General features: G+C 44.4%; 1 protein-coding gene across 1 annotated transcript in view; it reads left to right on the top strand.

Moving 5' to 3' along the window:
- Positions 1 to 27,581, top strand: part of CCDC170 (coiled-coil domain containing 170) — a 252,752-nt gene that overhangs the window by 22,276 nt on the left and 202,895 nt on the right. Inside the window, exon 3 of the mRNA XM_086926876.1 lies at positions 19,491 to 19,518. Coding sequence (XP_086783002.1) covers positions 19,491 to 19,518 — 28 coding nt within the window. The remainder of the gene's footprint in view (positions 1 to 19,490; positions 19,519 to 27,581) is intronic.

Genomic DNA, 27,581 nt, shown 5'->3' with positions numbered 1-27,581 from the left:
AAAACAAATTAGAAACACAGAAAAAATGAATACACTGTACACCATGATAAGCTACACTACACCCCTTACTTTATAATAACTATAGCGGTTAGAAGTTATGCAGAAATAGACAGCTGTGCAAGAGCAGCAAGGGCAAGCAGAGAGCGTGTTTAAAGACAAGCGGCCATTTTAGCAATAATGCGCATGAGCGAAAATATCCCTCCAAAACTGCGAGTGCGTCACATCACATGGGTATGACCGACGCATGCGCAGACTGGATTTCTGCGAAGCAGTGATGCTGTAGTATGCAAGCCTCATTAGGATTAATAGACACATAGGCAAGCATCTCTGGGACACCCGCGTGTACTGAAAAAGTGCGATATTAATGACAAACGGGATTGGTTAATACTATTACAGGTTAACGAGGTTCATGAATGTGAGCAAGTCGCTTTACGTGCGAATCCTTGCTCCATCAACATGCTAATATTATTTGCCTCTTGGAGTGTCGTGTTTTACAGTTTGTGGCAGTAAATCTTGTAAATGATCTAACCTTTTGCTCCATATTCTTTAAATTTTCTTGTGCATCCACAGGATTTGTTACTGTGGCCTCTGCTAGGGTACAGTGGTCCACACCACAGAGTTATTCTGTCAGTGTAGGAGCTGTGGTTGAGCTCCAGAGCTTAGCAATGCCCATTTTAGCCACTAGGCAGCCAATGTTATACTGTGTTTTGTCTTCATTTCACCAATCACAACCTTAGTGTATACCTAGAAGGACCCTGCGAGAATTGGGTGCCTCTGGGAAACCCAAAATACATTGTATGGTGGTCTGGACCCTTAAACAAAATTTGTAAATTTGAGGGCATTCCCAGATCATATGCAACAAGGTTCCCACCCCTGGCCCACAGAGGAGGCATACATCAGCTGGGGATTTATGCATTTTCTCAGGTGTGTTATAGACTCAGTGAAAGTTTCTAAATTGCACCAGGTGCAGCCTTGAGGAGATTGCCTGAGACTTAGCTGACATCTTGGCTTCGAGTCAGTCAAAGTCATCTATTGTCCCAAGGTCTGTTAACCAATGCTCCTTCATTTGCAGGAATGGGTCCAACACATTTATCGCTAGTCTCCTATAAATCCTGAGATGTCTTTAATCTTTATCACCTCAAGAGCCAGGTTGGCCTCAAGTGGGCTGTGATCTAAAATTGGGTTTAGGGTCTCTTTGTACCCCTCCAGCATGTGACCTAGCTGGAGAACCTGAAAGAATTTGATTTGTGGAGATCCTATTATGCCTCCAATTCTGCATACAATTTCATGTGTGAGGTGAACCACACATCTCCCAGTGTTAATATCCCTATTCTGTCCCAGGGCTCAAATCCCTGTAGATGTGAAACTAAGGGTATTAATTCTCCCACCCACAGGTGAGTTACCCTGGTTGGTCATTTCAGCCATTCAATGCATTGTAGGGCCACGTACCAACAATTGATTACTAACTTTGTAACAGGGCAGGTCTTATAGGAGATCTGGAGCCATACAAAAGGGCCAACACCCCATATCTTTCAACCTCTTAGTTTGAGGTGGGTCTTGGGGTTGTCTCTGTCGATGTATAGCCAGACATTGTTAAGCAGCATATGCGCAGCCCAATATTATCATTGTATGTCTGTTACCCTAAGTCCGCTGTATCATGGTAACTGAACAATCTTCGCAAATGCTACTTGCAGAGAGCCACCTCCCCACATGTAGGAAGTAATAGTAGCATGTAAGTCACTGAAAAAGGGGAAAGCAACGAGTGCATATCATTTTGTAAGATGTAGTGCAGCTGCGGAAGGGAAATTATTTTCTTCAAAGCCCCTTTACCCATATTGAAACTGGGAATTTGCCCCACGCTGTCAGCTGCTGCCTACGTTTACGCAGCTGTGGCTCAATTTTCAGTCCCCAGTACTCTCCCTCTCTCAACCAGATCTATATGCTCACGTACCAAAAGAGTACCAATGACTGCTGGAGAGCTGGGATCGAGGGCAGGGCCACTGCGTCTGTCATCCCTACTGGGACCAGCAGTGCCTTGTGCCAGTTGGCTTCCTCATATATTGTTAGTATCCTGAATATTTGGGGGATCAACAGTTGTAGGCACTCTAAATATAACCGTATGTTGTCTGCATAAAGAGAGACATGTATGGGGAAAGCGGGCAACCCTGACTTGTTCCCCTCTCTATCAGGAAAGAATGTGAAAGTATGCCATTGATGCACACTTGGGCCCAGGAAGAGAAGTAAAGAAGCCAGAGATATGAAGTGAACTTCATTCCAAAGTTCATTTTCTGTAGTACCTTAAACATAATCGTTCAAGACAATGAGTCAAACACCTTTTCAAAATCTAGAGTTAACACAGCAGCTGGTTGGGGCGATCAAAGAATGAAGACCAGGGCAATGTGGAGACACCTAATGCTGTGCCTGGTGCTACACGATTGCAAAAAATCATTTTGGTCAGGATGAACTAAAGTTTGAATAACCCTCTCTATTCTGGAGGCCAGCACCTTGGCTAGAACTTTTGCTTCAGTGTTAATAAGGAAGATAGGCCAGTACAAGGCACATTCTCTGGGGTCGTTCCCTGGTTTAGGAATAATGACTATTGTCACCCTCTGACGTTTTGTGGTCAGTTGTGGGTTTGGAGAGCTTCTCTATACATGACTTTCAATGGGCCTACTAAGAGAGTAGAACATTTCTTGTAAAGCTCTGGGAGAAAGCCATAGGGTCTGTGAATTTTCCCTGAGGGCATAGTGCTAACTGCTGCATAAATCTGTCACTGATATAGGCAGATCTAGTGAGTCCCTGTCTGCTGGTTGTAGTGAAGCCAAGGGGAGGTCTTATATAATGAGGTTCTAACTTTCTGCAGTGGGGAATGGTGAGCAACCCATATAACCCGCTGTACTAGTCAACAAATATTTCTACGATTGTTCTGGATTTGGTCAGTAGAGTGCTTAAGGGGTTGTGGACACTGGAAACTACCCAGTGCTCCATTTCACTGTGAGCTAGTCAATAAAGGAGTCTTGTCTCCCATGTCATATAGTCGATCGATGTTCGGAAGAAACTCATTGTAAATTTTCCCTCTCCTTCATCGTCACTCCAACCACTTCCAATTTTCGTAGGGCCTCATCTCCCAGTCTGGCTGGAATGTTGCTTCCTTACCCTAGAATCTGAAGCCTAGTTCCATTATGTCTCTCTTTTTGTCTTTAAGGTGGCCAACAGTAGAAGAGATGATGTGTCCCTGGTAGGTCACCTTAAGTGCCTCCTGTAGAGTTATTGATTGGGGTGTTGAGGCTGGATTGAAAGTCCTCAGGACTCTTGCATTTCTGGTCCGCAAAATGAGCATCTTAGGTCTGTAAGAATTTAGTCACCATTGTCTTTTCTTGGTCAACTGGAGTCATCGATTCTCCCCTTCATCAGAGAATGGTCGGAAAGAGAACTTCTAAGTGTAGCACCCTGATCAAGTCCGCTGCTGGGAGGACGTATAAGTTTAACCTGGAGTATGACCCAAGGACAACAGAATAGAAGGTGTAAGACTGCATATATGGGTGATAAATTCTTCATGCATCACAGACAGATTAGTATGGAGGCCCACTCGGGCAAGGTAGTAGACCGAACTCTGTTGTCCAGAGTCCAGAAGTCTAAGCCTGGGTTCATTGTGGTATTAAAATCACCTCCAATGAGCAGCTTGCCCACAGGGAACCTAAGGGCCATGTCGGAGAGAGATGTTAGTGTATTTTCAACTAGTGCTGATCAGACATACTTATTCACGAAGTACCAGGAGACACCTGCTAGGAGGCCTGTCATTCCGAACTAGTGGATCAGTGCATACTCCTGTGACTGCATAAGGGAATGCGCGATGAATGAGAACTGCCACCCCTCTGGTGCCTGTGTTAAATCACGCATGATAGACCATAGAGTATGTGCGTCTGCCCAGAAACCCATTTGGAAACTAGCAAATGGGTTTCTTACATTAAAATGAGCTGGGGAAAAAATGTTGTGGTTTTGTGAAACTGCACTTCTCTTCACCTAATTATTCAGAACATTTACATTGGAAGAGACAATTTTAAAGTCAGTCAGCATTGTGTATGATAGAGTTGGAATTCTGCTGTAGGAATGCGTATGCCTCCTTGAGAAATCTGGCTTGGTACTGTCTGTAAACTAAATGAACCAAAACCCTCCCCCCCAATCCCCCCAACAATCCATCCACCCCATACTGTGTGATCTCCTTCTGGGCTATATGACTAAAGTTACCAGCTACAAAATAGCTGATGCTCAAGGTCCCTCAGTGGCAGGGCCCCCAGCCCCAGAATTAATCTCTGTCTCTCTGGTCACCTGACCACCACGGTCCCTGAGGGTGCCTTCATCTCCACTGGACTCCAAAGAGACAAACTCTGTGCCTTCAACCTCTCTCTGTCTTCTCGATCTGCACCTTCTTTGTTTTCTGGTCTCCAGTAAGTACGGCACAGCAGTCTCTCTGTTGCCCTCTGGAGGGCATCTGTCATCAATGTGGGCCTTCAACAGTAGCCCTTGGACATCAACATGTTCCTCAGCTCATTCCCACATGCTTTCAGATGATTTGAAGAAGTGCACTTTCACTTGATGTATGACTGTCAGTTTTGCTGGATAGAATAGCATATCTTGAAGTTCCATGGCCCTTAAATTTAGCTTCACCTTCAAAAAAGATCTGCATTGCTGCTTTACCTTGGCAATATAGTCTCAGAAGACTAGGATTTTAGAGGCACTATGGAACACCTCTTGTCGCCCTTGCACCGCCCACAGCACGGCGCCTCTGTCTGCATTGTTTAGTATCCTCACAATCATTGAGAAATGGAGGGGCCCCAGGTTTGGACTTTGACGCCATGGTGCTGCGGGCACAGAGCAGCACAAAACAAGGGGAGGCAGCCAGGATTTAAACCCTTCTATCATAAATGTCTCTGAGCAGGGGCCTTCCTGACCCTAAGGCAGTTTCACTAATCTAAGAGTATTTTGGCAGGATCTGGCCTCAGCAATCTTCACCTCCAGCTCAAGCCATGCAGAGTTTTGTTTAAGTTTAAAGAACTCTGCTGTGAGAGTGCCAAGTTGATCCTCCATTGAGAAGAGGTGCTTCTCAGCCTCCTTTGTATGGTCAAACAGGTTGCATAAGTCTTGGTGCATGAGAGACATTGCCACTGCATCTCCTCCTATCCTGTCCTCGAAAGTGGCCCAGGTATTATGTGTTGCCCGAAGGACCATTTCAGGAGAACCCAGCTCTGATGGGGATCTATCTTTTCTCAGGTCGGGCTTTCAGCACTAGTAGGCTTTGTATATTTGTCAGTTCTAGTCTGTTGGCCCAGCTCCGAGTTCTTAACAATTAAATCTGTGCCCTACTTCAAGGGGAGGATGGGGGGTGCAAATCTCCTGTCCTGCTTTGGTTTGAAGAGTTTCAAGCCAGGTTAAGCCCAGTGGGCGAGTATTGCGGGTGAGTAGGGAATGGTTGGTGGTCTGAAGCAAGTCCCTCTCTTGCCTTATCCATGGCTGGTGCCGCAGGCACCAGTCCAGGCCTCTGGCCTGTCCGGTGGAGGGTGGGCATCTTCTGAGGGTGCAAACAGGCAGGGGAGGAAGAGGCACAGTCTGTGAATGCTGGGAAGATGCCCATGCGTCCCCTACTCTGCCACCCTTTGGTTCAGATAACAAATAGGGTTTTGGCTAAAGCACAGTAAGGCTGTGCCAGTAACTTAATAAACAAAAAGAATTGCCCATACTGTGCAATAATTCAGTTTTTTACCAGGGTGATGAACTACCTGTCGCTCATCCCCAAAGACCACTCTTTCAGTCAAAAATATTTACAAAAAATAAATGCGTTTATTTTATTTGTTATGTTTTTCTTTTTTCTTTTTTTCTTTTAAGTGAAGGAATTTTCAGTGCAACACAAAATGTATAATTTGACTTCAATCTAATACATTTAGGAGGATAAAAAAGAGAGGGACTGGTAAGCTAAGAGCTTTGAGAGAAAAAGAAGGCAGAAATGCCAAGAATTAGAAAAAGAAACTGAAACATTTAACACATAACACTCTCGGACAACAAATTGACGACAGACCACAAGAAATATATTGAGATTAGGGGGAAAGAGGAGACTTTTCCTCTATCAAGTGATAGTTTTATATTAGAGGCCCTATAAGTATCCTGTTTTATGTTTGGCAGGTGGACCTGCTCCACTAAATGGGAAGATACACGGGTACAATTTTTTATTCATACAATAGACCATCCATCATTATTATATTCACAACATATTTGAAAAACAATTGGTCTATGAAGGCAAATGAATCAGAAAAAAGGTTGACGCGTTTCGAATCCCTGGGATTTGGGGGGATTCTCTTCAAGACCAAACAACAAAATCTGGAAGACATAAATTAAATAACGTGCTGTCAGTTTTTCATGTGAGCGACTCTCAACTTACATACGGCTCTGCATGCGCTCAGTTCATACCTGGATTTTCATGTAGTGTTTTTTTCTCCAAGAAGCTAAAAAATCAAAAATGAAATGAAGTTGTCTAACGGTGTTGGATTCAAATGAGGCTTTTATAAAAAGCATCTGATAGAAATGTAACTTACTTGAGTAGTCGATCGATTTTATCCTACTGAGTCGTCAAAGTTTTAAGAACTCTGTGTCCATAATTATTTTCTTTATTTAGAGGTGTTTTGCTCTCTAAAAAGAATGGAAATAATTGTAGGTTCGTTACTACCCAATGTATTGGAGCTTGAATCTTCAACTTAGTGAACAAAGCAAGTGTGCGTGGTTACGTTAGTAAAAATGCTGTCATTCATCTGCCTCGGATTCTTTTGTGAAACTAGTGGCATTGCGGAGAACGAGAATTCACTTCAAGGGACTCGTTCGGATGACCTCGGTTACGTGGTAGTTGAAGACTCATTCATTAGATAACAACACGAAGTCACTGTGAGCTAGTTTCCAAACACTAGTTCGAAAAATAATTGTCTCATTTAACAGCAGTTGTCTGAATAGTTGTCATTACGCGGTTAAAAAATATATATATTTAGCAGAACGGTTCGCGGTTATACCTTAAATCTTTGTCGATATCCTCCTTAGTGTGGTGCCGCCATCAGTGCAGACGCCATTCATTTATTATTTCCTGGTCAGCTTATTTAAAAGGAAGTCGTAATTGCCGTGTTTACATGCTAGTTTTGCCGGGAGTTGTAGTTTGACCACGGTCATGTGGGCGATTTTTCGATAGTTAAGCTCATGTTATCCGCGTTTATATTTTTCTATATTTTGACTCCGCGCAGGTATTTGTATAAGAATCCGAGAGGATGCATGAAAATGTATTTTGTGCAAGAACTTACATATTTAAGCAGGAGTCTTGGTTGTCATGTTTACATACTGATGTAGCTGGGAATTGTAGTTTGGGCACGAAAAGTGAAACTGACGGATAGACCTATGATTGTCAATATTTATACTCTCGATATCCGCGCTTCACTCTCGCGCTGTTGTATGTTTTCACATCCCAATGAAGTTAACTCCAGTTAAATAAATAAACAGATTTAGAAGTGAATGTCCTTGCTTATTAGTCGCAATTGGGACTTGCTTTAGATGTTTAGGACAAGGATGAAGATTTTTTATATATATATAAAGCTTCAAAGATGATATAAATCCGACATCTCGTTTAAGCCTCGAATGGTAGTGTTAAATTTTATAATAAGCATCGCTTCTCGCTGTCTCAATTTTGCTTCCACATCTCCACCTCTTGGATCTGGTTCGATCTTAGATATTATTGTCCACTTGAAATCGTTTTCCCCATGGGATTCTTCAATCCAGTGTTGGACCAGGGGGGCTGTAAGAACTTTCTTTTTTATCCTGGATTTGTGCTGAGACATCCTTTGCCTGGCCTCCTGATTGGTTTTCCCAATATAAAGCATGTTACATGGGCAGATTATGCCATACACTAGGTTTCGTGTTTTACAATTCGTGAATTGATCATGTTTCCATGAAACGCCCTCGTGTTGGAATAGGTTGCCTTTGATGGTAGAATTGCAACACCGGCATGTGCTGCATTTTCGGTGTCCTGCAATTGGAGGAAGACTGACATAGTCTCTCAAAGACATAGTTCTTATTTTTGGTACGGCAGCTCGGACAATTTGGTTGGCAATGCTTTAGTCCTTTTTAAAGGCAAAAAGTGGCACTTCATTGAACTGGTCATTGATGTCTTTTAGTAGGTGCCAATTTTTCTGGATGGTTTTTTTCAGAAAATTCGATGGTGGGCAAAAGGTTGAAACGTAAACTGTGCGTTTTGATTGTGTCTTTTCTTTCTTTTTGGGCAATATCTCTCGTGGAGTCCACCACGCTCGTTTGATGGCTTGTTTCAATAATTTTGACGGATAACCACGATCTAGTTGTCTTTCTTTTAAGATGTTGGCATGATTCATGTATTCATCCTTGAAGGTACAATTCTGCCGGATGCGGAGGAACTGTCCCACCGGTAAATTTTGTTTTAAGCTCCTCGGATGATTACTTGAATAATCTAAGGCTTTGTTCCGGTCAGATTTCTTCCTAAACAGTGTAGTGACTAATTGGCCGTTCGAACAATAAATGTCGACGTCCAAAAAAGAAAGACGGGTTTTAGATGATTGTAGGCTAAATTGAATATCTCTCGTTCTATTATTGAGCCATTCGTGGAATTCTGAGAGCTGTTCTGCATTGCCAGACCATGTGAAGAAGACATCATCAATGAAACGGACCCAGCCTCAGATTCATTGATGAAACGGGTTGTTATTATGAATGAATGTATCTTCATACTGGCTCATAAACCATATTGCCAGCTCTGGGGCGACTGGACAACCCATCGCGACTCCTTTTGTTTGGAAATAGAAGTCGTCCTTGAATTTAAAGTAATTTTTTGTCAGAGCCATTTTCGCTAATTCCAGGATAAATTTTGGTGGGATTTTAGATGGCATTTCCCTATTATTCAAGAAGATTTCTAAAACCTCTAGAGCTTGGTCCTGAGGAATTTGGGTGTATAATGAAACAATATCCATACTGACCAGAAGGTCATGATCTGAATTGAATGGTAATTTCTGTAATTTGTTCAGGAAATCGGTTGTATCTTGGATGAAGGATTTGACCGTAATGGTAAAACGTTTCAAAAAGAAATCAATAAATTTAGAGACTGGTTCAAACAGTGAGTCGCAGCCGGAAATGATCGGTCTACCTGGCGGTGCTTGCTCGTTCTTATGTACTTTGGGAAGCACATAGAACAGTGGTGTTCTGGGATGTTTATTGGCTAGATAATTATACTCATGTTTACCCAAGAACCCTAGTTCGAAACCTCTAGTCAGAATCTTTGAAAGCTCATTTTGAAGTTCATTGGTTGGATCAGTATTGATTTTCCGGTAGCATTCTATGTCTGTCAGTTGTCTAGTAGCTTCCGCTACGTATTCAGTTGTTCCCCAGATCACAATGGATCCGCCTTTGTCGGCTTGTTTCACAATGATATTTGCATCATTTTTGATAGACAGCAATGCTTGTTTCTGATCTCGAGATAAATTTGGTTTGACAAATCCTTTATTCTTTTTTTCTTGGGCGGCGATGGCAGATAACACTGCTTTCTCAAAGTATATGACCTCTTTAGGTACTTTATAAGTAGGTGGACAAAAGCTTGATTTTTTCCGTAGACCAGTAGTTTCTGTTTGGGGCCCCATTTCTTTGTCCGAGAAGAATGTAATCAATCAAACCTTTCTACAGAATTCGATGAATTCTAGTTTTAATCGAACAAAGTCAGCTGCTTTTGATGGTACAAATGTCAGCCCTTTTTCAAGAACGCTTATTTCACTTGGGGTGAGGAGTTTATTTGAGAGATTGTAGATTGAGGTTTTCTCTAGTTTTTGTAGTTTTGACGCCTCGTTGACATTTCCCACGGTTGTTGAGATTGCGTTTTCCCTCTGGTTTTCTGCTGACCCTGTGCTAAAAAAGGTTGTTGTTGCTGCTGCTGGTTGGTTTGTTGGTAATTTAGTGGAAATTGTTGCTGATACTGGTTTTGATATCCTCCCCTTTGTGTGAATTGGGGGCGTGAAGTACCTTGATCTGAGTCACTACCTGCTGATGATGATGAAGTGTCTGAAAATGTTAGGTATTTTGTGCGTGATCGCCCTTGATTATCGGGAAGAAAACGACGCGCTTCAGGACGTGAGTAGAAGTCCTGTTGGTGGTAGGGATTTGCTTTCTCAAAGGTGAAATTGCGTTTATCTCTGTCAAAATTGCTCAAACCAGTATCAGCAACAATTTCCACTAAATTACCAACAAACCAACCAGCAGCAGCAACAACAACCTTTTTTAGCACAGGGTCAGCAGAAAACCAGAGGGAAAACGCGATTTCAACAACCGTGGGAAATGTCAACGAGGCGTCAAAACTACAAAAACTAGAGAAAACCTCAATCTACAATCTCTCAAATAAACTCCTCACCCCAAGTGAAATAAGCGTTCTTGAAAAAGGGCTGACATTTGTACCATCAAAAGCAACTGACTTTGTTCGATTAAAACTAGAATTCATCGAATTCTGTAGAAAGGTTTGATTGATTACATTCTTCTCGGACAAAGAAATGGGGCCCCAAACAGAAAATACTGGTCTACGGAAAAAATCAAGCTTTTGTCCACCTACTTATAAAGTACCTAAAGAGGTCATATACTTTGAGAAAACAGTGTTATCTGCCATCGCCACCCAAGAAAAAAAGAATAAAGGATTTGTCAAACCAAATTTATCTCGAGATCAGAAACAAGCATTGCTGTCTATCAAAAATGAGGCAAATATCATTGTGAAACAAGCCGACAAAGGCGGATCCATTGTGATCTGGGGAACAACTGAATACGTAGCGGAAGCTACTAGACAACTGACAGACATAGAATGCTACTGGAAAATCAATACTGATCCAACCAATGAACTTCAAAATGAGCTTTCTAAGATTCTGACTAGAGGTTTCAAACTAGGAATCTTAGGTAAACATGAGTATAATTATCTAGCCAATAAACATCCCAGAACACCACTGTTCTATGTGCTTCCCAAAGTACATAAGAACGAGCAAGCACCGCCAGGTAGACCAATCATTTCCGGCTGTGACTCACTGTTCGAACCAGTCTCTAAATTTATTGATTTCTTTTTGAAACCTTTTACCATTACGGTGAAATCCTTCATCCAAGATACAACCGATTTCCTGAACAAATTACAGAAAATACCATTCAATTCAGATCATGACCTTCTGGTTAGTATGGATATTGTTTCATTATACACCCAAATTCCTCAGGACCAAGCTCTAGAGGTTTTAGAAATCTTCTTGAACAAGAGGGAAATGCCATCTAAAATCCCAACAGAATTTATCCTGGAATTAGCGAAAATGGCTCTGACAAAAAATTACTTTAAATTCAAGGACGACTTCTATTTCCAAACAAAAGGAGTCGCGATGGGTTGTCCATTCGCCCCAGAGCTGGCAATATTGTTTATGAGCCAGTATGAAGATACATTCATTCATAATAACAACCCGTTTCATCAATGGATCGGAGGCTGGGTCAGTTTCATTGATGATGTCTTCTTCACATGGTCTGGCAATGCAGAACAGCTCTCAGAATTCCACGAATGGCTCAATAATAGAACGAGAGATATTCAATTTAGCCTACAATCATCTAAAACCCGTCTTTCTTTTTTGGACGTCAAAATTTGTTGTTCGAACGGCCAATCAGTCACTACACTGTTTAGGAAGAAATCTGACCGGAACAAAGGCTTAGATTATTCAAGTAATCATCTGAGGAGCTTAAAACAAAATTTACCGGTGGGCCAGTTCCTCCGCATCCGGCGGAATTGTACCTTCAAGGATGAATACATGAATCATGCCAACATCTTAAAAGAAAGACTACTAGATCGTGGTTATCCGGCAAAATTATTGAAACAAGCCATCAAACGAGCGTGGTGGACTCCACGAGAGCAATTGCTCAAAAAGAAAGAAAAGACACAATCAAAACGCACAGTTTGCGTTTCAACCTTTTGCCCATCATCGAATTTTCTGGAAAAAACCATCCAGAAAAATTGGCACCTACTAAAAGACATCAATGACCAGTTCAATGAAGTGCCACTTTTTGCTTTTAAAAAGGACAAAAGCATTGCCAACCAAATTGTCCGAGCTGCCGTACCAAAAATAAGAACTATGTCTTTGAGAGACTATGTCAGTCTTCCTCCAATTACTGGACACCGAAAATGCGGCACATGCCTGTGGTGCAATTCTACCATCGAAGGCAACCTATTCCAACACGAGGGCGTTTCATGGAAACATGATCAATTCAAGAATTGTAAAACACGAAACCTAGTGTATGGCATAATCTGCCCATGTAACAAGCTTCATATTGTTAAAACCAATCAGGAGGCCAGGCAAAGGATGTCTCAGCACAAATCCAGGATAAAAAAGAAAGTTCTTACAGCCCCCCTGGTCGAACACTGGATTGAAGAATCCCATTGGGAAAATGATTTCAAGTGGACAATAATATCTAAGATCGAACCAGATCCAAGAGGTGGAGATGTGGAAGCAAAATTGAGACAGCGAGAAGCGATGCTTATTATAAAATTTAACACTACCATTCGAGGCTTAAACGAGATGTCGGAATTAAGTCATCTTTGAAGCTTTATATATATAAAAAATCTTCATCCTTGTCCTAAACATCTAAGGCAAGTCCCAATTGCGACTAATAAGCAAGGACATTCACTTCTAAATCTGTTTATTTATTTAACTGGAGTTAACTTCATTGGGATGTGAAAACATACAACAGCACGAGAGTGACGCGCGGATATCGAGAGTATAAATATTGACAATCATAGGTCTATCCGTCAGTTTCACTTTTCGTGCCCAAACTACAATTCCCAGCTACATCAGTATGTAAACATGACAACCAAGACTCCTGCTTAAATATGTAAGTTCTTGCACAAAATACATTTTCATGCATCCTCTCGGATTCTTATACAAATACCTGCGCGGAGTCAAAATATAGAAAAATATAAACGCGGATAACATGAGCTTAACTATCGAAAAATCGCCCACATGACCGTGGTCAAACTACAACTCCCGGCAAAACTAGCATGTAAACATGGCAATTACGACTTCCTTTTAAATAAGCCGACCCGGAAATAATGAATGAATGGCGTCTGCACTGATGGCGGCACCACACTAAGGAGGATATCGACAAAGATTTAAGGTATAACCGCGAACCGTTCTGCTAAATATATATATTTTTTAACCGCGTAATGACAACTATTCAGACAACTGGTGTTAAATGAGACAATTATTTTTCGAAGTAGTGTTTGGAAACCAGCTCACAGTGACTTTGTGTTGTTATCTAATGAATGAGTCTTCAACTACCACGTAACCGAGGTCATCCGAACGCAGTCCCTTGAAGTGAATTCTCGTTCTCCGCAATGCCACTAGTTTCACAAAAGAATACGAGGCAGATAAATGACAGCATGTTTACTAACGTAACCACGCACACTTGCTTTGTTCACTAAGTTGAAGATTCAAGCTCCAATACATTGGGTAGTAACGAACCTACAATTATTTCCATTCTTTTTAGAGAGCAAAACACCTCTAAATAAAGAAAATAATTATGGACACAGAGTTCTTAAAACCTTGATGACTCAGTAGGATAAAAACGATCGACTACTCAAGTAAGTTACATTTCTATCGGATGCTTTTTATAAAAGCCTCATTTGAATCCAACACCGTTAGATAACTTCATTTCATTTTTGATTTTTTAGCTTCTTGGAGAAAAAAACACTACATGAAAATCCAGGTATGAACTGAGCGCATGCAGAGCCATATATAAGTTGAGAGTCGCTCACATGAAAAACTGACAGCACGTTATTTAATTTATGTCTTCCAGATTTTGTTGTTTGGTCCTGAAGAGAATCCCCCCAAATCCCAGGGATTCGAAACGCGCGACCTTTTTTCTGATTCATTTGCCTTCATAGACCAATCGTTTTTCAAATATGTTGTGAATATAATAATGATGGATGGTCTACTGTATGAATAAAAAATTGTACCCGTGTATCTTCCCATTTAGTGGAGCAGGCCCACCTGCCAAACATAAAACAGGATACTTATAGGGCCTCTAATATAAAACTATCTCTTGATAGAGGAAAAGTCTCCTCTTTCCCCCTAATCTAAATATATTTCTTGAGGTCTGTCGTCAATTTGTTGTCTGAGAGTGTTATGTGTTAAATGTTTCAGTTTCTTTTTCTAATTCTTGGCATTTCTGCCTTCTTTTTCTCTCAAAGCTCTTAGCTTACCAGTCCCTCTCTTTTTTATCCTCCTAAATGTATTAGATTGAAGTCAAATTATACATTTTGTGTTGCACTGAAAATTCCTTCACTAAAAAGAAAAAAGAAAAACATAACTTAAATAAAATAAACACATTTATTTTTGGTAAATATTTTTGACTGAAAGAGTGGTCTTTGGGGATGAGCGACAGGTAGTTCATCACCCTGGTAAAAAACTGAAATATTGCACAGTATTGGCAATTCTTTTTGTTTATTAACCCTTTGGTTCAGGACAGCAAGGTTCACAGTAATCTCTTGAGGATCATGTGACTCAGGGCAGGTCTCTCTGTGGGGTGCCCAGCATGCAAAGTGGATGGATGGATCGGTTCTTCCAGATCCGCAGCCACCTGTGACTCCACTTTCCAGAAGTCAACAGCCAGGGTCAGCAGCGACCTCCTCGGTGGCTAGGAGTCCCCTCAGCAGCCTGCCTTCCGACGTCTGCTGGCGGTTTTCCACACTCCCTCATGGCTGTGATTTGATGGTGCAATTAGGGAAGGGGGTCCTGGTCGGTGCATGCGTGACAGACTCCTTCGAGGCCTTCTACTCTGCTGCCAAGTGTTAATGTCAGAGTCAGGTCCACAGTAAACCCTGTGAGGGCATCTGTGACCTCAGGGAAGTCTCTCTGTGGTCTGCTCAGCTCGCTGAGTGGATGGCTGGATCGGGTCTTCTGATTCTCCGGCCTCCTGTGTCTTCAGGTCCCAACGGTCAATAGTCAGGACTGTCAGTGGCATCTTCAGCACAGAGGACCCCTCCGCAGTCTTCCTCCCTTCTTCAGCAGCCTGCCTGGCCATATCTGATGGCCAGTCTCCCACACTCTCCTGTGGGGTGTGGTTCCAGCTCCCATCCACTTTACCACTGTCAGTGTCAGGCCTTCATTTCCCCTCTTAATGAGGATTTCTGTTCTCTATGGATCCCTCTTGTCTGCGGAGTGCCAGGCCCCTGCGGCACAGAGTATGCAGAGTCCCTTTTCAGCTAGTCAAGCAGAGCTTGCCTGCTGTTGCACCTGCCGTGTGTGAAGGTGGCCAAAGTCCCCAGCACGTGGGCTCAGACAGCAGAGTAGGGTCCGATGGGTGGAACTCTCTGTATCACAGATGAACACCAGTATGGAGGATAAAAGTAGCATGGAGGCAGGCCATCAGAGCTGCTCTAACGAGCTTCCACCATCTTGCCTGCAGTGCAGTTATGTCATTTCGAACTGGCAAAATGAACTGCCTGCCAGACCTAAATCTTCCTTTTTAATACTTATAAGTCACCCCTAAGGTAGGTCCTAAATGCTCATAGAGCAGGGTGCATGGTGTTTAAAAAGTAGGACATGTGTTTAAGTTGGACATGTTCCGACAGTGAAAAACTCCAAAAGTATTTTTTCACTGTTTTAAGGCCTGTCTCTCCCATTGGCTAACACTGAGTTAACTTATTACATTTAATAATTGCTAAAGTCAGATTGGGAGCAGATAGAGAAATTATGTTTACATTAAAATTACTTGTTATTTACAATCCTTTTTTATTGATAAAATCGGATATTAGATTTTAAATTTGGATATGCCCATTTTAGCAAGTTGGCATTTTCCTTCTCAAAGTTTCTGAGGCCTTGGTCTGTCAATGGTTTTCCAATAAGGATGTGTATTGAGCTGAGACAGTGAACAATGGGACCTGGGTGTAGTGGGAGAGGGTCTTCCTGGAAGGATGGCTTGGGCGTGGCTGAACCACGCTCTGATTACATTTCAAAGGGACTTTCCCACTGCTCAGACAAAGGAACCTGACAACAAGCATTCCCTTGCACATGTCACCCTAGACAGTTTGAAGCCAGAATCATCAGAAGAGGAGGAACAGTTTTGGTGATGGGTCAGGGAATTCCCCCACACAAAGGTGCTACCTGGTATGAAAAGAGGACCTTCAGACCCAATCATCAGAACATTCCTAGTCCCTTAGAAGATTGAGAAGAAGCCCTACCCTGCTGCCAGAAGACCTGACCTACTGGACCTACTTCCTTGATCACAGGCTATCCAGAGTTACTCCATTGATCAGTTGGCTCCTTCTTACATCTGCTCAGCTGACTGGCTGCAAGTGGACCTGCCTGGTCCTGCCTGAGCCCTGCTGCTGGCCTTTGCTCGAGTGAGCTCTGATCCCCATGATGTGCTCCTCGGGTCCTGGACCCTTGGTTGGCATCCGTGAGAGCTCATCCTGAAGTAACAGGAGACAATTCTGAAGTTTGGGCTCCTAGCGACCTCGAACAGGCCAGTTTGTGGCAAGTAACTGCAACCTGCGACAAACACCAATTCGAAGCTCTGGTGAGACCTGCTCTTCGTGACGATAGTGACCCTCTGCAACAACTGGTAACAAGAGACCTGCACTTCACGCTAGAGGCAACGACAACACACAGCGCCCGCCAACATGAAACTCCAGCTACAACGGACTCTTTGCGCTTCAACAATGATAATCTGGAACGCTCAACCTGCTCTTTGTAATGAAATGTTCTTCCTCTAACATGACTGGAACTCTTTGGGTCAAACTAAGAAAGGTAACATTTCAGTGCGCTAACCTGGTTCCTGTATACGGTTCATGTTACATCGCAGTCGGTCTGAGCTTGTGACTTTCCCATGGTCGAGCGAGGCCAGATAACCTTAAAAAGCGGCAGATAACAGCGAATTGCTCTTTCTTCTTCTTGGTGTATTTTCATTAAACCATTTACAATTCAATGTCTCCGGTTCTACTGATTGGATTTTTGTCATTCTGATATCATGTGATATATTAAAAATGACTCTATTATTCTCAATTAGTTTTGGATTTTTCTTGTACTCTATTTTCACTTTATTGCTGTTTCAGTGCTGCATAAATACTTTACACATTGCTTCTAGGTTAAGCCTGAGTGCTTTTGTGCCAGGCTACCTGATGGTTAATCGCAGGTTGATTTAGTGTTTTTTCTGGTTCTGGATTGTGGCTGTTGCCTGAGTGAGGTTTCCACCACCCCTTCACCAGTTACCCATTTTAGAACAGCTAGGTTGGGTAGGTTACTCAAGTAACTAGACCTGCATTTGTGGTAACATTATTATGATTATTTGAGGCCTGTGCAGAGCCTGTGTGTCTCCCCAGAAGCGTGACCAGGGAAATGAGCCATCCCTCCTCTGTGGACATTCCTGGATAATTTCAGGTTTTGGTCCTATATGTGAGGATGTTAGTTTACCAAAACACTAAGAACAAAAGCAATATCAAAGAGCTATCCTTCCCTACTTGACTCCCATGCATTTAAGCACTTAAAACAACAATAACACAGGTCTCCTTTAGATTAAATAAATAAATAAATATATATATATATATATATATATATATATATATATATATATATATATATATATATATATATATATATATATATATATATATATATATATATATATATATATATATATATATATATATATATATATATATATATATATATATATTCATTAAAGCTAAAATGGCATTCTCCAGGTATTCTTCAAGTAACTCGAACTTTAAATCTTGCTTGTTGATAACCGTGGGTGAGTCAGTAGGATTGGTTGCCTACTTGGCGCTGTAATGTGTTAAGAACATGACAAGATAGGCTCAAGTTGTCTTTGTCTTTTATTGTGGGACAGGCTTATACTTTCTGGAACGAAAGAAATATTTCAGTTACTCAATGTGTGTTAAACATATGAGTGTGTCACATTTGTCGTTCCTAGTGTTTGGTAAATTGACATCCACACATATAGGACTAAATCCTGAAATTATCCAGGACTGTCTTAAGTGCAATTAATAAGAACAGGGTGAGTGGGAGAGTTGAGACACCTATACTATGATAAGATGAAAAGAGTAAGAGAGACAGAGACCCTGTGGTGAAGGGAGAGACATGGTTAGTGCCATGGCTTAGCATCTGAAGGAATGGAGTGGCAGAGAGAGCGCAAACTTGTGATAAATGGGGTAACGGGCAGAAGGGAGGTGAAACCACAAGCCTGTGTAACATGAAGGAGCAAGGCAAAGAGGACAGACAAGAGCAAAAGCGTATAGGGAACGCAAGTGGACAGTGAAAAGTACATGAAAGACCGAGTAGGGGCATAACACAATCTCCAGCAGCCCCTGCGGCACCCGAAACCACAAATTCACGAGGGCTCCCATACAATCCCAAGGCCAATGAATATCTATGAGGCTAAGAGACCCTCTTCACATACACGGAGGGAGGGCATCATTTTGCATTATGCCACTGAGACCAAGAGTTAGTGATGGGCTGATAGACATCACCAGGAGAGGATCAGTGGCCATATCATGAATGGACAAGCTTGGTGAGATGGAGGGGAGACACACCAACCCATGATTAATGGAGAAAAAAATGACAGTGGAGACGTTGATTTGTATTTAAATGTATGGCGAAGTTGATGAGAGAAGTTCTGCAAGTAGCATCATGAGGTACAGAAAATAATTGGCAGATCAGTGGCGGTTACACCGAGGTAGCCCTATATATGATACTTGAATATAAGAGTAGTCAGAGACAGACCTGGTTAGTGAAACAAGGAGGTGGACACACCATGACACGACAGCCACACATTTCGATAGAACATAGACCTGTTGCTGATAGTTACACTAGGCTCTCCCCTTTCATCACCGAGGTTGGCCCTTCCCTCTCTAAAAGCTAGTGACCCAGGGCTTCTACTGCACCCAGGTTGCTAGCTACATGTTAGGTTCAAATGCCACTAACCCTAAACCCTGCTGGTAAGCTACTTCTCAATAATCAGCAGACACATTTCTTAACACAAAGACACTGCTCCTTTGCAAGTTACAGGTTCATTATTGTGTTTGCTTTGTTTCTTCTTATTTGTAAGTGTTGACAAATAGGGCAGTTATGAACATCGAATATATTTTATAAAACGTTCTGTTCCTTTAGCTCCCTGAGACTCAGACCTGGACAAACTGAACACAAAGTATGGCCACGAAAAATAAATAGAAACATCTATGCCCACAAACAAAAACAAGTCTTTAAATGTTTCTAGGATTAGCTATGAATAACTCTGGCTGTGGAACGCTGATAGATTTTCCAGCTGCTGTAATTTACATATTCTTCTTGAAAGGGTCTACCTGCAATATATCCTGTCTATCAAAGCCAACTCACTTGTCACATATTTAAAATGTGTTGTTTTATTTGTAGAAAGAAGATCAGAAATGAAGCCCAGAAGGTTAGTGAATTATTTTATAGCTCAATTGTTTTCGATTGTTAATTTTAATCCAAAGTGATTTAAGATCACCCAAACTCAAGGATGAGTAGAAACCTAACAAACTAAAATTAATGATGGAATGCAACAAAAAATGTAAAAATGTATGATTGCAATGATTTTGCAAGCCTCACATTGCTATGCCCATAAATTCACCCAACATACACATTGTACTGCATGGTAACTGGCTTCACGCTTCATATAAAATAAGTGCCCATAGTATTATCTGCAAAACAATAAACACCCTGTGGGGGGCGTGGCCACGAGCCGAGCATGGTGGACGCGTTGTGACTAGCTCCGTCCTTTGCCCGGAATACTTGCTAATTATCCTGATACCCAGAATCCCCCATACGCCCACTTGAGCCCCCTAAAGACTCAGTGAAAGTGGCGAACTAGCGACGACCAGCCATGAGTCCCGCAAACCATCTGGGACCGAGAGCGACGGATGGCACTGGCGAGGCCTAGGTTCCCGTGACGAGCCGCGGCCTAAAGTTGGAAGGTGAGCCGGGCTAGAAGAGGGCGGCCGGCGCTACGGCGAGAGTGAACCGGCGGAGCGGAGCACTGCCCTGACAAGCCGAAGTGACCGGAGTGACAGCGTCGGCACAGTGCATACTTGCACAATCTGTACACGAGCAGGGCGGTGCGGACGTGTCCCTTGGGCCGGTGCCGGAGACTCACTGGAGGCGAACAGGCGTGGCACCCGGACCGCCACCACCTAAGGGGTCACGGCAGTGCAGACATCTTGTGTGAATTGCGGTGACTCCGAGGACTGACCTGAGTGCTCCACCAAATGCCGCAAGGTACGTGCAGAACCTGATTGAGCCCCGGGGCCGAGTCGGAGGGGGTGCTCGCTTCCACAGCCGAACCGAGGCAGGAGGCGCCATTTTGTGACTAATGCACAAGCCGTCATTGCGCTACTGGGACTGAAGCGGATTCCCAGCGCCCAAAGCAGAGTCCGAGGCCGGGGCATAGGTGAACGCATTGGGGAAACAACGCACCGTCGTAGTGTCACACAGAGTACACCACAGCAGAAAGGATCCACCACATGCCTCCGAAATAAATGTTGAGATGCCCTTCCCGAGAGATAGCACCAGAGGCGAAAAGTGGAGCAACAACCCCTGCCTGCACACAATACGAATCCCTGGAGTGCTGTGCTTAGCGGCCACCCAACCCACCGACCGTTTGACGCGCCGAGCCCCAACGGAGAGAGCTGCGGCACACTCAGTGAATGCTGGACTGTAACACTAGCGGGACCTGGCAGCTGAACTAGACGTGCCCCTGGACTTGAGGGGCATATGCCCCCACGCAGATAAGTGTACTAGTGGGAGAGGCTGCGACTACAGAGCGAACGGTAACCGAAGACACGCAATTCCCGCCTAGGCATCAAGTGAGCAAGTGGGATTCTGCCACCGCCACCCTGCAGACGAGAGCCATGGGGAAACACAGGGCCAAAGTGCAAGACCAGGGCACAAATGCGGACATTCAGTCCACTGGATCAGAAGACCCGCTGGCCTCCTCCAACATGGAAATCATATCACCGACGGGAAAGTGCACGCAGAACGCTAAGCTGGACCTCATATTGGCCGAAATAAAGGCCTCAAGGGAGGCACTGGAGCTACGTATGGATAATATGGCCACTGGCTTGTCGCTCCTCATGGCAGACCACAACAAGTTTGCCGAAAAGGTCTCGGAACATAAGCTCGCGCTCGACGACCTGATACCGCAGCAGACAGACCACTCCACAAAAATTGAGAACATGGAGAAACAGATCAAATTGCTCTGGGACAAGATGGACGACGCGGAAGGGCGGCCCCGCCGCAATAACGTGAGAATTTTGGGAATTCCGGAGCGAAGCGAAGGGAGGAAGCCCACGCAGTTCGTCGAGGACTGGCTGAAGAAGATTGTCGGTCCGCAAGACCTAACCCCGTTGTACATTGTGGAAAGGGCGCACAGAATGCCAGCAAGGCCGGGTGCGCCACCGCGACCATTGATAGCACGCCTTCTACACTACAAGGACAGAGACTCAGTGCTGAGAGTGGCGAGAGAAAAAGCACCGCTAAGGTATGAGGATAAGACCATCTCAGTATATCCAGACTTCACTCCGGCAGTGCAGCGAGCCAGGTCGACATTCCTAGGAGTGAAGCGCAAACTGCGGGATAGAAACTTGAAGTATGCCCTACTGTTCCCTGCCTGCCTCAAAATAATATACGAAAACAAGTCACATTTCTTTGATACCCCTGAGGAGGCAGCAGAGTGGATGGAGGTGGCTCTGACACCAGTGGATTATAGGCGGGGATTTTAATGCAGTATTGGATATATCAGTAGACAGGTCACACCCACCTCTACAAGCCACTGAAAGTAGGAGACAGGCGGACGCACTCGCGCAATGGGCAGAGGGATGGGATTTAGCTGACACATGGCGTTGCAAACACTTGTTAAACAGAATACACTTTCTACTCCCCGCCCCATAGACTACACACTAGAATAGACCGAGTTTTTTGTGCCAAACCATTGCTGGAAGCGGTTATCAGAGCGGAACATATGGGTAAGACCCTCTCTGACCATAACCCAGTGGAAGTCCCACTGCAGTGGGGTAGGGTCCCGACACCTATACCGACATGGCGCCTCACCACGGAATTGCTGGAAGACACTGTCTTTAAGACATCACTTGCAGATGCCATTACAACTTACTTCAGCATAAACACAGATACTGCTAGCTCCCGGCAAGTAGAATGGGACACCTTTAAGGTGTCGATCAGAGGGGAGGCAATGGGCACACGGGTGGGCATGAGACGTAATGTAATGGAAAGTCTCCGGGAGGTGGAGGGCCGCCTGGCCATGTTGGAAAGTGAAGCTGCAGGTACGAACTTACCCTTCACGCCGTTACAGGAGGCGCACATACGTCACGCCTGACTCCTAGAGGAACTGCGTGTGCTGGACTATAGGGAATACACATGCAGGCAACACGCACTAACAGAAAGATCGGGGCCCTTACTGGCCCGTATAATACGAGATTTCGCAGCACCCATGCCCATACTAGAGGTTACTGACCAAGGGGGGTCCCCAGCCACGACACAAATAGACATTAACACTGCCTTTAGGAACTACTATGAGACGCTGTATGGCCCACACCGACAACTCTCGGAAACGGCGTCTGAGGAGTTTATGACGGGGCTGGACTTGCCGCGACTTGAGGACCATCATGGGGAGGACCTGACACGCCCTATCACGGTTGCGGAGGTTCGGCAGGCCATACGCGGGCTCCCACGGAATAGAACCCCTGGGACAGACGGCCTCCCAGCCGAGTTCTACGGGGCCTATATCGACCTACTTGCCCCACGCCTCCATGTAGTGTACCAAAAAGCACTACAAACCCAGAAACTGCCACGGTCGTTCCTACAGGCGCTGATAGTCTCACTCCTGAAACCGGGCAGAGACGGAATGCACTTAGCCAACTACAGGCCCCTGTCCTTACTAAATACGGATTGTAAAATACTGAGTAAGATCCTTACGACGAGACTGGCTCAATACATCCCACAACTAATACACCCCGACCAGTGCGGTTTCGTGCCTGGCAGGAGTACGGCTATGAACCTGCGACGGCTCAGCCAACTCATGCTATGCGACCAGGCACACGAGGGAACGGAGGGTTGTATTTCCCTGGACCTGAAGCAGGCATTTGACTCCCTCGGATGGGACTTCATGTTTGCGACGTTTGCGAAGTTTGGGATACTGCCCGAGTATGTTGCCTGGGTCAAGTTGTTGCATACCCAACCGACAGCCCGGGTACGCACGAACAGGTGCATCTCGGCACAACTGGACATAGCGAAGGGAACCAGACAGGGATGCCCGCTGTACCCGCTCTTGTTTATTCTGGCACTTGAGCCATTGCTCTGTAAACTTCGGAAATTTGCGCACCACCGGGGCATAAAGAGAGCCGAAACAGTCCATGTGGTGTCGGCATATGCAGACAATATCATTCTATACTTGCGGGATCTGAGAGGTGAACTAGATCCCATCCCTGAAATTTTTGAGGACTTCCGAGCATTGTCAGGCTTTACCATTAGCGAGCCTAAGTCTTATGGGTTCTGCTTCAACGCCACTGGTGCGCCTACCCCGCTGTCCTTTGCACCACACACTTTTCAGGTGGCGGAGACAACCTTCCGATACCTGGGGATTCAGGTATATAGAGGGGCGAAGGATATGATTGATGGAAACCTGGGAAGGGCGACCGCAGCGCTGAAATCGCAGGTACAATTCTGGACCGCATTGCCATTGTCGGTGGCGGGCAGAGTGGCCATCTCCAAGATGGAAGTACTACCCCGCCTAATTTACTACTTTACGAGCCTGCCATTCATGGTCCCTGCTACAATGTTCAAGATGTTGAATACAATTCTAACGGAACTAGTGTGGGGAACGGGACGGAGACGTATCAGCCTGTCTAAACTGCAGCTTGCCACTGCAACGGGCGGTATGGGGGTCCCAGACTTCCAGGCATACAACTATGCTTGCCAACTGCAGTCGTTGGCCTACTGGCTGGCAGGATGCAACTTGCAGGAAATTGGCATGTCAGAGGCGGACTGGTCAAAGGGGAACGTCCACACACTGTTACTACCTCGGTCGGAGGTTCCTGGGTCGACGCCTCCACTGCTTCGACTCGCGATTAACTACTGGAGGAAGGCGGTGAAATACACGTCCCCTGTGTCCTCCTATGCCCCGACGATACCACTACTAGGAATCCCACTGGGGACGGGACCGCTGTCGAACCAAACACTCACTACATGGCACGAAGCGGGAGTGACCCAAGTGGGGGATCTATTTGCAGAAGGCCAAGTAATGTCTTTTGAGGACTTTTGTGACACGCATCATACCCCGGGAGGAATGTTTCTCTTACACGCCGGGGTGCGTCGGTACATAGCAAAGACATGGGCACCAAACAGGGAGGAGACACTTACGAACCAGCTGTTAACAATGCAGTACCTCATGGGAACGGCAGCCACCTGACAAAATGGATAACGAATGGTATAAGAGCGGGGAGGGCGACCTCGTTACAGCCTCTAAGAGTCAAATGGGAAGGAGATATAGGGAGACCGGTCAGGGATAAGGAATGGGAGCGAATCCTCAAATTCCCAAAGAAAGTGTCAGGGAACCCGAAATTTAAATTCCTCCAACTTATGGTCCTGCATAGGGCGTACCTAACACCCCACCGCTTACACGCAATGTTCCCTAACACAGCTGATAATTGCCCCTGATGCGGTGCGGACGACGCGCGACTAATACATATGATATGGGACTGCCCGAAACTAGGGTACTACTGGAAGACGGTCCATGAGGCTCCTCTTAAATTGGCTCCTTCCAAGCCATACGCCACTATAGAATATGCCATTTTAGGGTTGGGGCCTGTGGAGCGTAAAAAAAGCGTAGCTACACGATTTACTGATCTAGCTCTGCTACTTGCGAAACGCACAATAACAATGCGCTGGAAGTCCGCTAGGCCGCCAGACCCAGAGGTGTGGAGGGCAGAGGTGGTGTGTTGGGGAAAGGCAGAGGGTGAGACATTGCAGCGCGAAGAGCGTAGGGGACTCAGGAAGACCCTAACGTCCCTGGATTGGAATGCTACACTTGGGGCTTTTGAGGCGGATGGGGACACTGCATCTGACTCATCATCTACCGCCGGTTAGGATGCAGGGGGTTATGCTCGGAATGTGTGAAGCTTCCCCTATAGTTGGCGCTGACTTACACTCCGATGGGAGAGAACAGATCTAGGTGCAAAGAATGGAGACCTTACGCACACCATACTGTATATAGACCCCGAAAGGTCTGTGATGAGTCAAGAACTGAGAATCAGCCGTGCTAGGTAGAGCCATTTACCATAAATATCGAATGTGATTAAATTTGAGTGCCGAGGGAGGGAGGGTAGGGGTGGGGGGAGTTTAGTATGGAAATAATTGGGATATATAAAAAGAAAATGTCTAATTATTGAACTAGATACTGTGGGTATGTGTGCATACCAAAATGCAGAGCTTATAACTATGTCGGAAACATTGTATTTGTTCTTATCTACCCTGCTAATAAAAATATTTTTTTTAAAAAACCAATAAACACCCTGTTTGTTGGACTGCTGCCATCCATGCACAAGATTAGTGTTGCGGAGATCAGAATGAGAATATATCAGGGGTATTGGTCGAAGCAGAAAACAGCTTTGTTTGCTGCCATTGAATTTGTTGATGGTAAAATCTGTTCGTGATATTTTAATTTGACATCCAAAATTGTATTTATTGAAATTCAAATGGAAGCTGAGAAAATATATGGTGCAGAACAGTGCTGACATTAAGCAGGTCACAGTTTACCTCCAACGCATAAAAAAGCAGTTGGCAAAATAAAAATAACATTGATAAGAAGTGCCTCCTTATCTGCACAACTGGTTTTTGCCACACATACTTGTAACTATGCAGAAGCTACACTTTACCAGTGCAGAAGATCCAATTTGGAAACTGAATACACATCACGTTTAAGTAAATACTTTGGTAGGTGAATACAACTGAAACTTCTTTCCACTCATTACACAAGTCTCGTAGTTTTTTAATTTTATTTTTGGTCCTCATCTCACCCTTTAAGCTTCTGCGGTCTTATGAAGCCGTTTTCACGAATTGAGGGCCTCTCGGCTTACCGCACATGTTTGGGTCGCCCGACCCATCCCTTTTGTACGGGACTTGGTGTAATCATAGGACCAGCTAGATTAATTGTAAGTTGCGCCCCTAGCTCATAAAAGGATGCCAGATGTTTAATGACTTATTCTCTACGTCTTCATATTCTAGACGGGCCATAGCAAACAAGGCTTTAAGCCAGTCCTCCCTTTTTGGTGGGAGAGGATCTTTCCATTTCTTACAAATCTCTCCCTGCGCCAACATAATCATATATAATAAAAGACCTCTGTGCCAATGTGAAGCTATCTGACAAAAGAGACCATCATCTCCGAATAAGACTAAGGGGAGATTAACTTCAATCCTGGTTTTAAAAATGTCCCGAAGTGAGTTGCCCACCTCTTCCCAGAAGGATTCCAATTATGAACACTCAAAAAAGACATGAAGGTCATTAGCTAGAAGTGTGTGGCATCTTGGGCATTTAGGAGGGGGTGCTGGAGCGAACTTTGCTATCCTTGCAGGAGTATAATAGAGTCTGTTAATGACAAAGAAATTATTCTTTTTCAGGCAAGCAGGTTTCATATACTTATATAGTGTCTTTAATGATGGCTCGAAAAGGGACTCTATTGAGGATTCTAAGGGGGTTCGATTCCACACCACCTCTAAAGGAGGAATCTTTAGGTCTTCAGCTTCTAGTAGGTGGTGATACCATATCGAGAATTCCTTCTTTATTGGGAGAGCAGATTGACACAGCCTCTCAATCACCCCATTTCCTCTTACTTCCTCCTTTTCCATATCATACCAGGACACTAACTGTAAATATTTAAATCTAGATAGTCCTGTGCCTATCTTTGCTCTCAAATATTCCCAGGGGTGCACTCCCTCGGAATCCGCCAACTCGATCCAGGTGTTGATACCTGCCCTCTTTATAGGCAACGCCAGACTGTCTCTCAGGCACTCTGGAGTTCCGGGTGTTTCCCAGACTGGGGCGAGGTTCGAGTAATAGCCAACTGAGTCTCGCCCTGTGCCACAACTCCAGAGCTGCCCTCAGAACCTTCAGGCGTACCCGCTTAAAGAATCTTGGGGACCCAAACTTGTACAGAAAGCCTTGCCTCCTTCTCCTCCTTCAGCTCTCACCAACTCTCCCAGCAACTTACTCCAAGCTGACTCATCGGGTTTCACAAGTAGCATCCGGATGCTTTTAAACTGAAATGCGACTACATATAGGCCGATGTCAGGAAGGGCCACTCCACCTTTAATGAGTCTACGTCTAAGTTTTTTCCAAGCCAGTCGGACCCCATTGTCCCCCCACACAAATCTCCCAATCTTGCTCTGTACCTTACTGATGCTCTTTTCCGAGAAGGTTAGGGGTATAGTGGTAAA

Source organism: Lissotriton vulgaris, chromosome 6 (genome assembly GCF_964263255.1).
Source record: "Lissotriton vulgaris chromosome 6, aLisVul1.2, whole genome shotgun sequence".
Taxonomy (NCBI): domain Eukaryota; kingdom Metazoa; phylum Chordata; class Amphibia; order Caudata; family Salamandridae; genus Lissotriton; species Lissotriton vulgaris.
Note: the sequence above shows the minus strand (reverse complement) of the source record. Positions and strands in the feature narration are given on the sequence as shown.